Consider the following 13845-nt stretch of genomic DNA (forward strand, 5'->3'; position numbering starts at 1 on the left):
AGTAATGAACACGGACAGCCTGGGGGGCACCCGCAGGAGCCTGCAATGCTAAACGCTAGAGTGTTCCAGACCCTTGACCCCTCTCCGTGTCTGCCCTAGAGGAACCTATAAACAAGGAAGTGTTGGGCTTGGGTGTCCCGTCAGGTTGTGAGCATTTGGACACAACTGAAAAGTTCCGGTAAACCGCAGCCCTTTCATACTAGGGGCTCCTCCAGAAAGTGCTGAGATCCACAGAGGCAGGCGTGGGAGGATCCAAGACATGTTGGGTGAACTGAGGAACTTGCAGTCATTTGGGTCCAGAACACAATGAGGCAAGATTATACATTTCTGCTGGGACAGAAACACAGTTGTCCCAGAGATAATTGACCTCAGGACCCCTATGGATACCAAAATTTGCAGAGGATCAAGTTTCTGATATAAAACGGTGTGATATTTCTGCATATAACCCATGTACATCCTCCTGTACACTTTAAATCACTTCTAGATAACTTCTGATACAATGAAAATGCTCTGTCAGTAGTTGGTATACTGCACCAAGGTGCTTTTTTTTTTTTTTTAGTAGCTCCCTGCACACACCCTTTTGTTTTGTTTTGTTTTGTTTTGAGACAGGGTCTCACTCTTTCACCCAGGCTGCAGTTAAGTGGTACAATCATAGTTCACTGCAGCCTCTGCCTCCTGGTTTCAAGTGATTGATCCTCCCACCTCTGCCTCCAAGTAGCTACCACGCCTGGCTAATACTATTTTTTGTGGAGATGGGGTCTCACTATATTGCCCAGGCTGTATATCTAATAACTGTGTAGGTAAAGGATCAAAAGAAGAAAATCTGAGCCTGGGCACAGTGGCTCGCACCTGTAATCCCAGCACTTTGGGAGGTGGAGGCGGGCGGATTGTTTTGAGCTCAGGAGTTCAAGAACAGCCTGGGCAACCGTCTCTACCAAAAAAAAAAAAAAGAGAGACTTTCTGGCTCCTGTCTTTTGTGTTTTATATACAAAGACTGGAAGAACACACTAAAATGTCATCTGTATCCCTGCCAAAAGGTACAACTGGTAATGTCCTCACACCTGTGGGGCCTGCCAGCCCCACTTCACAAGGACTCATTTAATCCTGTGGTCTAGGGAGTGAAGGTTCCAGTTCACACTCACTCACTATGAAGCATATACTCTGATACTCTGTTGCTTTTTTTTTTTTTTTTTTTTTTTTGGAGAAGGAGTCTTGCTCTGTTGCCAGACTGGAGTGCAGTGGCTCACTGCAACCTCTGCCTCATGGGCTCAAGTGATCTTCCTGCCTCAGCCTCTCTAGTAGCTGGGACTACAGGTGCATGCCACCACGCTCAGCTAATTTTTGTATTTTTAGTGGAGACGGAGTTTCACCATGTTGGCCAAGGTGGTCTCAATCTCTTGATCTCATGATCCACCCGCCTCAGCTTCCCAAAGTGCTGGCATTAAGGCGTGAGCCACCACACCTGGCCTGTTGCTTATTTTTGACTGTTTCCTGAAATCACTTGTCAAGCTCCAGGAAATGTTGGATAAATGAGGCCCAGTTCACGTTATACCTGATCACACACACACACAGCCTGGGCCTCATTCCTGGGATTTTCCTGGACGACTCCCGTGGGCCGGAGAAGCCTTCTCCCCGCTGGAGTGTATGGTTCTGCAGACCACGTAGTGGAGGCACAGCCCTGGAGTCTGCACAACCCAGCATCCTAAAGTCAGCCCTGGGACCTGGCTGGGGGTGTCTAGGTCCCCTTCTGCAGCTCTACTGTTGTGCAGCAGGGTACGTGAGCGCAGTGAACGCGAACAACGCATGCAGGCACAGTGGGAGCGCGAGGAGCGTGAGCGGCTGGAGATTGCCCGAGAGAGGCTGGCCTTCCAGCGCCAGCGGCTGGAGCGTGAGCGCATGGAGCGAGAGCGTCTGGAGCGCGAGCGCATGCACGTGGAGCACGAGCGCAGGCGCGAGCAGGAGCGCATCCACCGTGAGCGCGAGGAGCTGCGGCGCCAGCAGGAACTGCGCTACGAGCAGGAGCGGCGGCCTGCGGTGCGGCGGCCCTACGACCTGGACCGGTAAGCAGATCTGCACTGCCCTTAACACGTGGCATTCAGAATCGTGTTAGGGACCTCACAGTTGAGTTAACTTGACTTTTTTTTTTTTTTTTTTTTTTTTTTTTTGAGATGGGAGTCTCTCTTTGTTGCCCAGGCTGGAGTGCAGTGGCTCAATCTCGACTCACTCCAAGTTCCGCCACCTGTGTTCACGCCAGTCTCCTGCCTCAGCCTCCCAAGTAGCTGGGACTAAAGGCGCCTGCCACCATGCCTGGCTAATTTTTTTGTATTTTCAGTGGAGATGGGGATTCACTGTGTGAGCCAGGATGGTCTCGATCTCCTGACCTCGTGATCCACCTGCCTCAGCCTACCAAAGTGCTGAGATTACAGACATGAGCCACCGCACCCGTCCAGCTTGAGATCTTTCATTCAAAGGAAGCATAGGCCGGGCACACTCGCTAAGCCTGTAATCCTAACATTTTGGGAGGCCAAGGTGGGCGGATTGCCTGAGCTCAGGAGTTCGAGACCAGCCTGGCCAACATGGCAGAACCCCGTCTCTACTAAAACACAAAAAATTGGTTGTGGTGACAGGCGCCTGTAATCCCAGCTATTTGGGAGATTGAGTCAGGAAAGTCGCTTGTACCCAGAAGGCATAGGTTGCAGTAAGCCAAGATCGCGCCACTGCACTCCAGCCTGGGCAACAGGGTGAGACTCCGTCTCAAAAAAAGAAATTAGAGACAGGAGACTGGATAAAGTAGTGCTGGTTAACTAATCGGGTTCAAGGGTGGCACAAACCTTCTGAGGAGGGAAGCTAGGGCAGGCGGAGCGTCATGTCACAAGTGCCCAGAGGAGGGGCTGCCAATTGCATCTCCTTTAAGACTCTTCCCTGGCTTTTTTATTTATTTAATTTTTTTTTTGAGATAGAGTCTCGCTCTGTCGCCCAGGCTGGAGTGCAGTGGCCGGATCTCAGCTCACTGCAAGCTCCGCCTCCCGGGTTTACGCCATTCTCCTGCCTCAGCCTCCCGAGTAGCTGGGACTACAGGCACCCGACACCACGCCCGGCTATTTTTTTGTATTTTTTAGTAGAGACGGGGTTTCACCGTGTTAGCCAGGATGGTCTCAATCTCCTGACCTCATGATCCTCCTGTCTCGGCCTCCCAAAGTGCTGGGATTACAGGCTTGAGCCACCGTGCCCGGCCCGCCTTTTTTTTTTTAGACAGAGTCTTGCTGTGTCGCCCAGGCTGGAGTGCAATGGCACGATCTCAGCTCACTGCAACCTCCATCTCCTGGGTTCAAGCGATTCTCCTGCCTCAGCCTCCCTAGTAGTTGGGATTACAGGCACCTACCACCACACCCGGCTAATTTTTGTTTTTTTAGTAGAGATGGGGTTTCACCATGTTGGTCAGGCTGGTCTCGAACTCCTGACCTCAGGTGATCCACCTACCTCAGACTCCCAAAGTGCTGGGATTACAGGCATAAGCCACCGTGCCTGGCCTTGTCCTGGCTTTTTTAATCAATTGTAATTTGTTTTTGCTTATTCTGGAAATAAAGAATTTTTTAAAAAAAACTTTTGAGACAGAGTTTTGCTCGTTTCCCAGGCTGGAGTGCAATGGCACGATATTGGCTCTCTGCAACCTCCGCCTCCTGGGTTCAAGCAATTCTCCTGCTTCAGCCTCCCAAGTAGCTGGGATTACAGGCATGTGCCACCACACCTGGCTAATTTTGTTGTATTTTTAGTAGAGACAGGGTTTCACCATATTGGCCAGGCTGTCCAACTCCTGACCTCAGGTGATCCACCCGCCTTGGCCTCCCAAAGTGCTGGGATTACAGGCATGAGCCACCATGCCCGGCAGTAAGATTAATTTTAATTTCCCAAACATACTGAGGAGGAGATAGGAACACAAAATGCTGAGCACAGCTGCTGTCAGGAGTCAGGTGCATAATTCCAGCAGTGGTTGTGTCAGGCTTTACACATGCACTGCAACCTGGCAAAAATCGCTGTTTGTTGTTTCTTTCTATTGCATGGGTTGAAGAGGAGCCTAGATCATATACAGTGCAACTTCTGTAAAGGGCCTTGTAAACTCTTCTCGGATCTATTATGCCTTGGTACGAAAGCCTTCTGATGAGAGTTCATTATAGTCATCTGTGTGTTGCAGCAGTACATGGCCGGGGCTGCTGGCATGACAGGAGGTGGGGCACAAGAGATGGCAAGTGCACTTGACAGAGCCCCTCAGGGTGGAGGCTCATGTGGCTTCCTGAGCGGAGGTGGCTGTGTAGGGCTCCAGAAGCCATCTGCAGGCAGCCCATAGAACTGACTGCTTAACTAAATGGCAGTTAACTAATGGCTCCCCCTTTAGAAAACCAAGGCCGCTTTGATCAGGGGAGGTGGGTGTGTGGGACAAAACAAAACAGCTGTGCAGTCACTGGGGTCAAATCAGATCCTGCCTTCTATAGCAGAGAACAGTCTTGGTGAAAGTCATCCTGGTTCTGTGAAGTGATAGGGGCCAGCTCCCACAAAGGTGATAGATACGTATGGGGTAGAGGATCCCTCTATCTCTGTCTCTTGTCCCCTCACAGGCGAGATGATGCCTATTGGCCAGAAGCCAAGCGGGCCGCCCTGGATGAGCGCTACCATTCTGACTTTAACCGCCAGGACCGCTTCCACGACTTTGACCACAGGGACCGCGGTCGCTACCCCGACCACTCGGTGGACAGGTCAGTTGGGCCCCTGCTGGGCGTGCAGGTTTTCTTTTTCCTGGCTCATTCTCTGACTGAGAACAAGGACTCATGGGCTCTCTGAGCCCACTCCATTCATCAGGTGTATGCTGAGTCAGGCCCGCAGGTCTCCTGCCTCCAGTTGGGGAAGTGATGCTTTTCACTGGGGGCCTGATGGTCCTTTCTTTGTGAAGAAGCCTATTCCTCCCCTTACGGTTTGATTTAAATTACCTTTTCAGGAGAGAAGGTTCAAGGTCAATGATGGGAGAACGAGAAGGACAGGTAAGTCCAAAGCTACAGTGGTAGCCACAGAATTTCCCGTAGAATGGATTCTTTTCCTTTCAGCGTGCCTTCTTCCTGCCTTTTCCTTGAGTGAGAGACAAAATGAGGAAAGAGAAAAATATAGCACTAGAAAAGTCTAGGTGTGTGGGATGAAAATTTGGGATTATTTGGGGTTAGTCTTGGCTGTCAGTCCGAACAGTTACTCTGAAGCTGTTATTAGCCTTGACCCCGGGGTTCTGTGTCCCACACTGACCACACACGTGCAGAAGTGCCAGGGAACCTTGTGGTGTGACCTGGCTCTGCTGGGAAGTGTCTAGTGAGCCGCACAGCTGACTCAGACAGGTGCATCTGGGAAGGCTGTGGTTACTGTGTCTGTCCTCGAGTGCCTGCCCTCTTTGGAAACTAAGGACATCCTTCATCACCCCAGGGCCCCGCTTAGCCTTGGAAAACAACTAGGTCTCTGATCTGTGCACGTTCTCCTTGGGGGGCTAGCACGTTAGAACAATAAGCTTCATTTTCTCTTTCCATCTTACGTTGAGACTGAGACTTTCCAGGAGAGCCTTGGACCTCTAGTGACTTTCCCTATAAACTGGGGGGCGGCACGTTGCTGTGTGGAAGATGCCTCCTCTCTGAGGAATCCATTCATGAGCCCTTTCTCCTCTTGCCAGCATTTTCGGACTCCAGCATAAGCTTCCCATTTCTGTCCCCCTTGGTTCCTTAATGTGGCTGAGCATAGCCAAGTACTCAGCTCTGTCTTGGGATCCTTAGGAATTCCATCAGCCTCATGGGGTTCCTTTTTCCCTGCTCCTGGAAGCAAATTATATGCAGCAAAACCTAGAACTAGTCCTGTGGATTTTCTCTGGTGGAGGAGCATACACCAGTGGTTCCATGTCCAGGCTCCAGAATCAGACAGAACTGGGGTCACACCTTGGTGTCACCCCTTCCTGCCTAGCCTGTCTCCCCAGCAGTGAAATGAGGGTAATATTCCTCCTACAGAGGTTGGGGTGGTGGGGAGTTTACATGAGGTGGGCGCATGTCGGTACAAACGTGTTTATCATTGCCAGCTACTTTTTTTTTTTTTTTTTTAATAGAGACGGATCTCACTGTGTTGCCCAGGCCAGTTTTGAACTCCTGAGCTCAAGTGATCCTCCTGCCTCGGTCTCCCAAAGTGCTAGGATTACACATGTAAGCTAGCATGCCTGGCCACCAGCTACTTTCATGCAGGTGTCAGATACGCTCTCCTAATAGTGGAAGGCAGTTTGATCCTTTCTCCTCACACAGTCATAAATGAGTCATCACAGTTACCCCAAAGGCCAATGATGATCTCTCCCTACAGAGAAAACTAGCACAGAACTTATGGGCCTTGTTGAACTGTTAACCTGGGTTGGTTGGACAGAAAAATGTTGGTTCAATTTTCAAATACTAAGGAGAGCTTATTTCAGGAGGCCCTTTTTTTACTTTGTTGAGGGGAGGTGTCAGAGCACACGCTGGGAAGAATCGACCAGGGAAGCAGGCAGTGGTAATGTGGGACATCTTGCATATGGTGGAGCATGCTGCCATCTTTGCCTTCACCCTGGCAGAGCTCTCTCTCCATTGAATGGGGAGGTGAACTTGGACATGTACGATGACCAGGCTGCATCAAGGAGGTTTCCTTACCAGGACTTTTTTCTAGTTTCCTTTCACCTACAATATGGTCATGGGGCAAAAGCCCCAGAGGCCACATACGTATTTGTGGAAAGAGAAAGAACAGGACTGTGGAGCCAAAACTCCCTCACTAGCTTTTGTGAAAGTCAGGCTGGAAAGTGCTTCCAGCCACAGAAACAGGCTGTGGGTGTAAATATTAACCTTGGCCAGCAAAAAAGTAGACATAGAGTGTGACTCGCCCTCTCTTGGTCTTCCCTGAAATAGCAGGGTCAAGAACTCCTGGTCTGTGTTAGCCATGTGGTTTACAAAAACAGTGACACAGAGGAGGGAATAGTGGGACTGGCCAAGTGGATGACCAGCCATTTATCTCTTAGTGTCCTGTGTCCTATGTCCTGAGCAGAGCAAGACGTAAGGTCCTAGACCAGGCACCCAGCAAAAACTTCTGAGAAACTTGACTGTGAGGAAGGATGCTTGCTTGCCTAGCAATTGGTTGGATGAGGGGGCTCTGTTTGATACTTTCTTCACTGTGGAAGGAAGAAGTTTGTAAAAATTATTTCCGGAATATGCACACATTAAAGGTTTATAAACCTGACCTTCCCTTAGTAGAAGACACTTAATAAGAGTACTGTTGGCTCTGGGCACTAACCATTTGAGCTGTGGGACCCAGGGAATCTCTCTCACAAGCATCATTTTTAGTGTGACCCCTGGTGGCCCTTCCGGCTCTGGTGGTGCTGTGGGTACCTGCCTTGGAGATTCCTTGGTACTAGTACCTTTTGTGTACCAGGCTATGAGCCTAGAGCACGGGGCCTCTGGCCTGCAGATTTCAGGGAGGCAGCTATGTCATGTGAACCAGTATGGCCTGCCAGCACTTCTGTCCAGAGTGACTGTTGTCATCGTTAGCGTGTTGCCTGAAAAGCCTTGGGGTCTGGGGGCTGACACTGAAGGTTTTTTTCCTCCTGGCCCTGTGATTTCCAGCATTACCCAGAACGCCATGGAGGACCAGAGCGCCACGGCCGGGACTCCCGCGATGGCTGGGGGGGCTATGGCTCCGACAAGAGGATGAGTGAGGGCCGGGGGCTGCCTCCTCCCCCCAGGTTTGTGTCCCACACCCCACAGTACCTGTCCCTGGCCTCACAGAGTCAGCTGACCGGATAGGTCTGTCCCACCAAGGGGCCCCCAAGTCTCTGGGATGTGGGCACAGGGTGGGAAAAACACAGGGATTCACCCTCCAGAAGCCACCACATTTATTAGCACAAGAGCCAGAGATGGGGGCAATCCAAATCAGAGATGGCTCTCTTTCAAGGGGCAGACGTGACTGGGGGGACCATGGCCGAAGAGAGGATGACCGGGCATGGCAGGGCACGGCTGACGGTGGCATGATGGACAGGGATCACAAGAGGTGGCAAGGTGAGGAGCAGCTCTGGGCTGGGACCAGGGCGTGCTGGGAAGTGATGGAAAGATGGAGGCCACGCCTTCTCTCACTCCTCAGGTGAGCACAGGAGGTGCTCTGCCCTCAGTGCTGGAATGAGGAGTGAAAAGCACTTCAGACACCACCTACTCTCTGGTGGTCTGGCCCAGGAGTTGGACAGTGGGCGTTCCCGAGTCCTCTCTGCTGGGAGGACACTGGACGTCTGTGGTTACTGTGCCGAGGTGTCCTTCTGGGACTTGCTAGTTTGGGGGCCTCACCAAAGGGAGTGCAGTGGGCTAAATGTGCCGTGGGTTCCACGCTATGTGTGCAGGTTCCCTGTGTGAAAGCATGTCTGTCTTCCAGGTGGTGAGAGAAGCATGTCCGGTCACTCGGGGCCTGGCCACATGATGAACCGAGGAGGGATGTCAGGGTAAGACGCATGCCAGGGCGGCTCCCCTTTCTCCTGCTTTGCATATTGGCCTACCTTGGAGGACGCTTAACAACCAGTCCTTCCAGCTAACGCCCCCTCCCCCAAGTGTGACATGAGGCCAGGCATGGGGTACTGTGGAGCCTGCCACCACTCAGGAGGGGAAGGCATCAGGAAGGGGCCTTGCCTGCAGGCAATGTCCAGGGAAGCTGTGCAGGCTGGGATGGGCCAGGGGAGCAGGATGATTTCACAGTCAAACCAATGTGAATTTGTTCCTAGGCGCGGCAGCTTTGCCCCAGGCGGGGCCTCCCGGGGCCACCCCATCCCACACGGTGGCATGCAAGGCGGGTTCGGAGGCCAGAGCCGGGGGAGCAGGCCCAGTGACGCCCGCTTCACTCGCCGCTACTGAGTACTTGGAATCCTGTGTCCTGTCACATGGCAACAAGGCTATGTTCTGTTAGGAGTTATCTTAAACTGTGTAAAAATATTTTTTTTTAATCTGCTGCCATATTGTAGCTCAATACAATGTGAATTTTGTTTTTCGTTTTGGGTTTTTTTTTTTTTTTTTTTTTGGTAATAAATGTGTTTCCGTTCACATACCCTTTATTTAAAGTGTCATTTCTTTATTTTCGCCTCTTTAAATGAAACGAAATTATACTTGAGTGCCTTTTAGTTGTATTGATATACATTGACTGTTCCTTTTATTATTTTTTTCTTTTTTTTTCTTTCTTTTTTTTGAGATGGAGTCTCGCTTTGCCACCCAGGCCTGGAGTGCAGCGGCACAATCTCAGCTCACTGCAAACTCCGCCTCCCGGGTTCAAGTGATTCTCCTGCCTCGGCCTCCTGACTAGCTGGGACTACAGGCACCTGCCACCACGCCCGGCTAATTTTTGTATTTTTAGTAGAGTGGGGTTTTGTCATATTGGTCAGGCTGGTCTTGAACTCCTGACCCTCGTGACCTGCCCGCCTCAACCTCTCAAAGTGGTGGGATTACAGGCATGAGCCACCGTGCCTGGCCAACTCTGTTTATTTCTAAATGTGTATGAAACGCATGTGATAGAAAACCTCCAGGAAGGCATCTGGGTGTGGGAGAGGCTTTCCAGTAAGACGACGATTTTCACGTAATGGGCCTGTGCGGTGCAGGTTTTGCCTGGCTTCTCAGGTCAGCGAGCTGTCCGCTCCTTTAATGTTAGCACAGACGGGGCTGCTCTGCTCTTGGGTGCTGGGTGACATCCCTGTCAGGGTGTGGGGGTCTCACACCCTGTTGATGGACACTGGCAGATGCTTCCCCCACGGATCACACTCATACCAAGCCTGTGAAGATTTCCAGCTGCCACTTTCCACGCTGACTTGCCAGAGCCCAGTCACCATCATCATGTGGATGCTTCCGCATTACCTTTTTACTCAGAGGACAAACTATTTTCACGGCAGAGTCGAGGGTGGAAGCAGTGAAGGCTGAAGGTCCTCAGCAGCATCTCAGGCCTGCGGTGTGCTTGTGCGTGGGCGCAGCCCCCTCGTGCCAGGATGGGGGCTCTGACCAGCCCAGGGCTGGCCTCCGTGTCGGCCGGAAGAGACAAGCTCAACGCCAACCCTCCACGTACAAATAGCAGGCTGGAGCCACGGCACCTGGGATCCAGCACCCGTCCTAATCCAGGAAGCCAGACCAGACTTGGGACATACCTCAAACTGTGAAGCGGGTGCCTCCCACATTTTGTAAGCCTCACTAGTGGAAAGTGAGGAGGAAGCAGCGTCCAGCAGACAGGAAGACGGCGGAGCCCTGGTGACGCTCTAGGGTCCCTTCAGCTGTAAAGGACAGGTGGCCCGACCAATACCAGTGGTGGCTTAGATGATAAAGGGGCGCCCTTCCCTGCCTTAACGGGAAGTCTGCAGGTAGTCAGTTCTCGGGATTCACTGCAGCCCACCTCAGGCTCTGTGTCTCTGAGGATTTTGGGGCTCATGGATGACGGACGGCTGAAAGCTCCAACAATCCTATCCACCCACAGTGTGGGTATCATCGGGGCCTATCCAGCAGGACAAGGAAGGGCAGGAACAGGGACTTGCACTCACAGGCCTCTTGGCAAACTCACGCCTGAGGCTCCTCAGCCGGAACTCGGTCCCGTGCTCGCCTTTCTTGTGACCTGTCCCTGGCGAAGACGGAATGTTTCCTTTCAGAAGGAAAGTGACATCCAGGAAGGAACCCAGTGGTAACCCCCAGGAGCCATGTTCTCAGCCTTCCCCTCATACCTTTTTTTTTTTTTAACACAAGCAGTTCACATTGTACTTTTTTTGTTTTGTTTTGTTTTGTTTTTGTTTTTGTTTTTTGAGATGGAGTCTCCCTCTCTCTCCCAGGCTGGAGTGCAGTGGTGCAATCTCGGCTCGCTGCAACCTGTCTCCTGGGTTCAAGCAATTCTCCTACCTCAGCCTCCTGAGTAGCTGGGACTATAGGCGCCTGCCACCATGCCCGGCTAATTTTTGCATTTTTAGTAGAGACAGGTTTTCACCACATTGAGCAGGCTGGTCTCAAACTCCTGACCTCAGGTGATCTGCCCACCTCGGCCTCCCAAGGTGCTGGGATTACAGGTGTGAGCCACCGCACTCGGTTCCATTTTTTTGAGCCATATGCAGTTGTGCATGCCAGTAATCAATCCCAGCTACTTGGAAGGTCAAGGCAGGAAGATTGTTTAAGGCCAAGAGTTCACGTCCAGCCTGGACAGTAGAGCAAGACCCCATTTCTTTGATGGGTTTTAGGGGGTATTTTTTAAAATAAATGACAGACCGTGTGCGGTGGCGCCTGTAATCCCAGCACTTTGGGAGGCCGAGGTGGGTGGATCATCTGAGGTCAGGATTTTGAGACCAACCTGGCCAACATGGCGAAACACTGACTCTACTAAAAACAAAAATTAGCTGGGTGTGGTGGTGCACGCCTCTAGTCCCAGCTACTCAGGAGGCTGAGGCAGAATAATCACTTGAACCCAGGAGGTGGAGTTTGCAGTGAGCCAAGATTGCACCACCACACTCCAGCCTGGGCAACAGAGCAAGACTTAGTCTCAAAAAAAAAAAAAGAAAGAAAGAAAGAAATGACAGATTCCACTAGCTGAGAGAGATGAGGTCTGTGAACATCTGGGGCATGTCCCTACAGACTCCTTTTTTTTTTTTTTTTTTTTTTTTTTTTTGAGATGGAGTCTCGCTCTGTCGCCCAGACTGGAGTTCAGTGGCACGATCTCGGCTCATTGCAAGCTCCGCCTCCCAGGTTCACGTCATTCTGCCTCAGCTTCCCGAGTAGCTGGGACTACAGGTGCCCGCCACCACACCCGGCTAAGTTTTTTTGTATTTTTAGTAGAGACGGGGTTTCACTGTTAGCCAGGATGGTCTCGATCTCCTGACCTCGTGATCCGCCCACCTCTGCCTCCCAAAGTGCTGGGATTACAGGCGTGAGCCACCGCGCCTGGCCCAGACTCCCTTTTAACTCTGCTTTATGTGGCCTTATACCTTCCTCCCAGGTGTCATTATTAGCCCCAGTTAACAGAAGAGAAAACTGAGGGCACAGATTGGACACTACCTGTAAGAACCAAATGCCCACAGCAATAATTGTAAACCCCAATTGTGTAACCTACGTGGATCTACAAAGTCAGAATCCATGGCCGTTATGCCAGTTCTCTAGGGCCAAGGTAACAAATTGCTACAAGCTTTTTGTGTGTGTGACAGTCTCCTGTCACCCCGGTTGGAGTGCAGTGGTGCAATCATAGCTCACTGCAGTCTCCATTTCCTGGGCTCAAGCGATCCTCCCACCTCAGCCTGCCCAGTGGCTGGGACTACAGATGGGTGATACCACATCTGGCTAATTTTTGTATCTTTTGTAGAGATGGGGTTTCATCACGCTCAGGCTGGTCTTGAATTCCTGGGCTCAAGCGATCCACTCGCCTTGACCTCCCAAAGTGCTAGGATTCCAGGCACGAGGCAACGCAGGCAGCCCAGTCTCCTAGGCAGGAGAGATGCCTCGGAGTGCTTCTCCCTGGCCACAGTCTTGAGTCATTTGCATGGGATGCTCTACTTCTTACACCCAGGCAGCACCCTTTGTCGTCCTTCTGCTACACAGGGAAGGACAGGGATTCGGCCCTGCTGTCAGCCAGGCACTGAGCTGTACCTGCCCTTCCCCACCGTCCTCAATGTAACCCTAGGAGGCTATACAACCCCATTTTGCAGACAGAAAAACTGAGGCCTAGCAGGGAGAACTGATGAGTGAGGACAACCCGGCAATGGAAAAGATCCAAGCTTCGAACCACCCATTCATTCAATTCCCATTTCCAGAGACCCCCCTCTCAAGCAGGGTCCCCGGCACGGACCAGATGTGTTCACGCAACAGACCCAATCGGTCCCTGCCCTCAAGGTGGGCACACATGCACATGGTGAGCTTATGAAGTGCAGCTTAGGCCAGGTGCGGTGGCTCACGCCTGTAATCCCAGCACTTTGGGAGGCTGAGGCAGGCGGATCACAAGGTCAGGAGTTCGAGACCACCCTGGCCAATATGGTGAAACCCCGCTTCTACTAAAAATAGAAAAAATTAGCCAGGTGTGGTGGTGTGCACCTGTAATCCCAGCTAATCAGGAGGCTGAGGCAGGAGAATCGCTTGTACCCAGGAGGTGGAAGTTGCAGTGAGCCGAGATTGTGCCACTGCACTCCAGCCTGGGCAACAGAGCAAAACTCCATCTTGAAAAAATAAAAAAGGCCAGGTGCAGTGGCTCATGCCTGTAATCCCAGCACTTTGGGAGGCTGAGGCAGGCAGATCACTTGAGGTCAGGAGGTTGAGACCAGCCTGGCCAACATGGTAAAACCCCGTCTCTACTAAAAATACAAAAATTAGCCGGGATTGGTGACGCACGCCTGTAATCCCAGATACTCAGGAGGCTGAGGCAGGAGAATCGCTTGAACCCAGGAGGTGGAGGTTGCAGTGAGCCAAGATCACGCCATTGCACTCCAGCCTGGGGGAGAAGAGCAAGACTCCATCTCAGAAAAAAAGAAGTGGCCGGGCGCGGTGGCTCAAGCCTGTAATCCCAGCACTTTGGGAGGCCGAGACGGGCGGATCACGAGGTCAGGAGATCGAGACCATCCTGGCTAACACGGTGAAACCCCGTCTCTACTAAAAATACAAAAAACTAGCCGGGCGAGGTGGCGGGCGCCTGTAGTCCCAGCTACTCAGGAGGCTGAGGCAGGAGAATGGCGCAAACCCGGGAGGCGGAGCTTGCAGTGAGCTGAGATCCGGCCACTGCACTCCAGCCCGGGCTACAGAGCAAGACTCCGTCTCAAAAAAAAAAAAAAAAAAAAAAGAAAAAAGA

General features: G+C 51.7%; 2 protein-coding genes across 44 annotated transcripts in view; both read left to right on the forward strand.

Annotated features, from left to right (window-relative positions):
- The window catches only part of SAFB (scaffold attachment factor B), a 46110-nt gene extending 36992 nt beyond the window's left edge, over nucleotides 1–9118 (forward strand). For 9 of the 43 annotated variants that reach the window (XM_077979375.1, XM_077979366.1, XM_077979347.1 and 6 more), the window contains 7 exons: nucleotides 1770–2060; nucleotides 4614–4751; nucleotides 4991–5033; nucleotides 7653–7771; nucleotides 7981–8084; nucleotides 8449–8515; nucleotides 8792–9118. In XM_077979375.1, the coding sequence (XP_077835501.1) occupies nucleotides 1770–2060; nucleotides 4614–4751; nucleotides 4991–5033; nucleotides 7653–7771; nucleotides 7981–8084; nucleotides 8449–8515; nucleotides 8792–8921 (892 nt within the window). In that variant the 3' untranslated portion in view covers nucleotides 8922–9118. Of the gene's footprint in view, nucleotides 1–1769; nucleotides 2061–4613; nucleotides 4752–4990; nucleotides 5034–7652; nucleotides 7772–7980; nucleotides 8167–8349; nucleotides 8536–8670 lie in introns of all 43 variants that reach the window. The other 34 variants (XM_077979368.1, XM_077979349.1, XM_077979376.1 and 31 more) reach the window with 18 other exon arrangements.
- The window catches only part of HSD11B1L (hydroxysteroid 11-beta dehydrogenase 1 like), a 36346-nt gene that overhangs the window by 4163 nt on the left and 18338 nt on the right, over nucleotides 1–13845 (forward strand). The gene's annotated exons all lie outside the window — the stretch shown is intronic.

The sequence above is a fragment of the Macaca mulatta genome, chromosome 19 (genome assembly GCF_049350105.2).
Source record: "Macaca mulatta isolate MMU2019108-1 chromosome 19, T2T-MMU8v2.0, whole genome shotgun sequence".
Classification (NCBI taxonomy): domain Eukaryota; kingdom Metazoa; phylum Chordata; class Mammalia; order Primates; family Cercopithecidae; genus Macaca; species Macaca mulatta.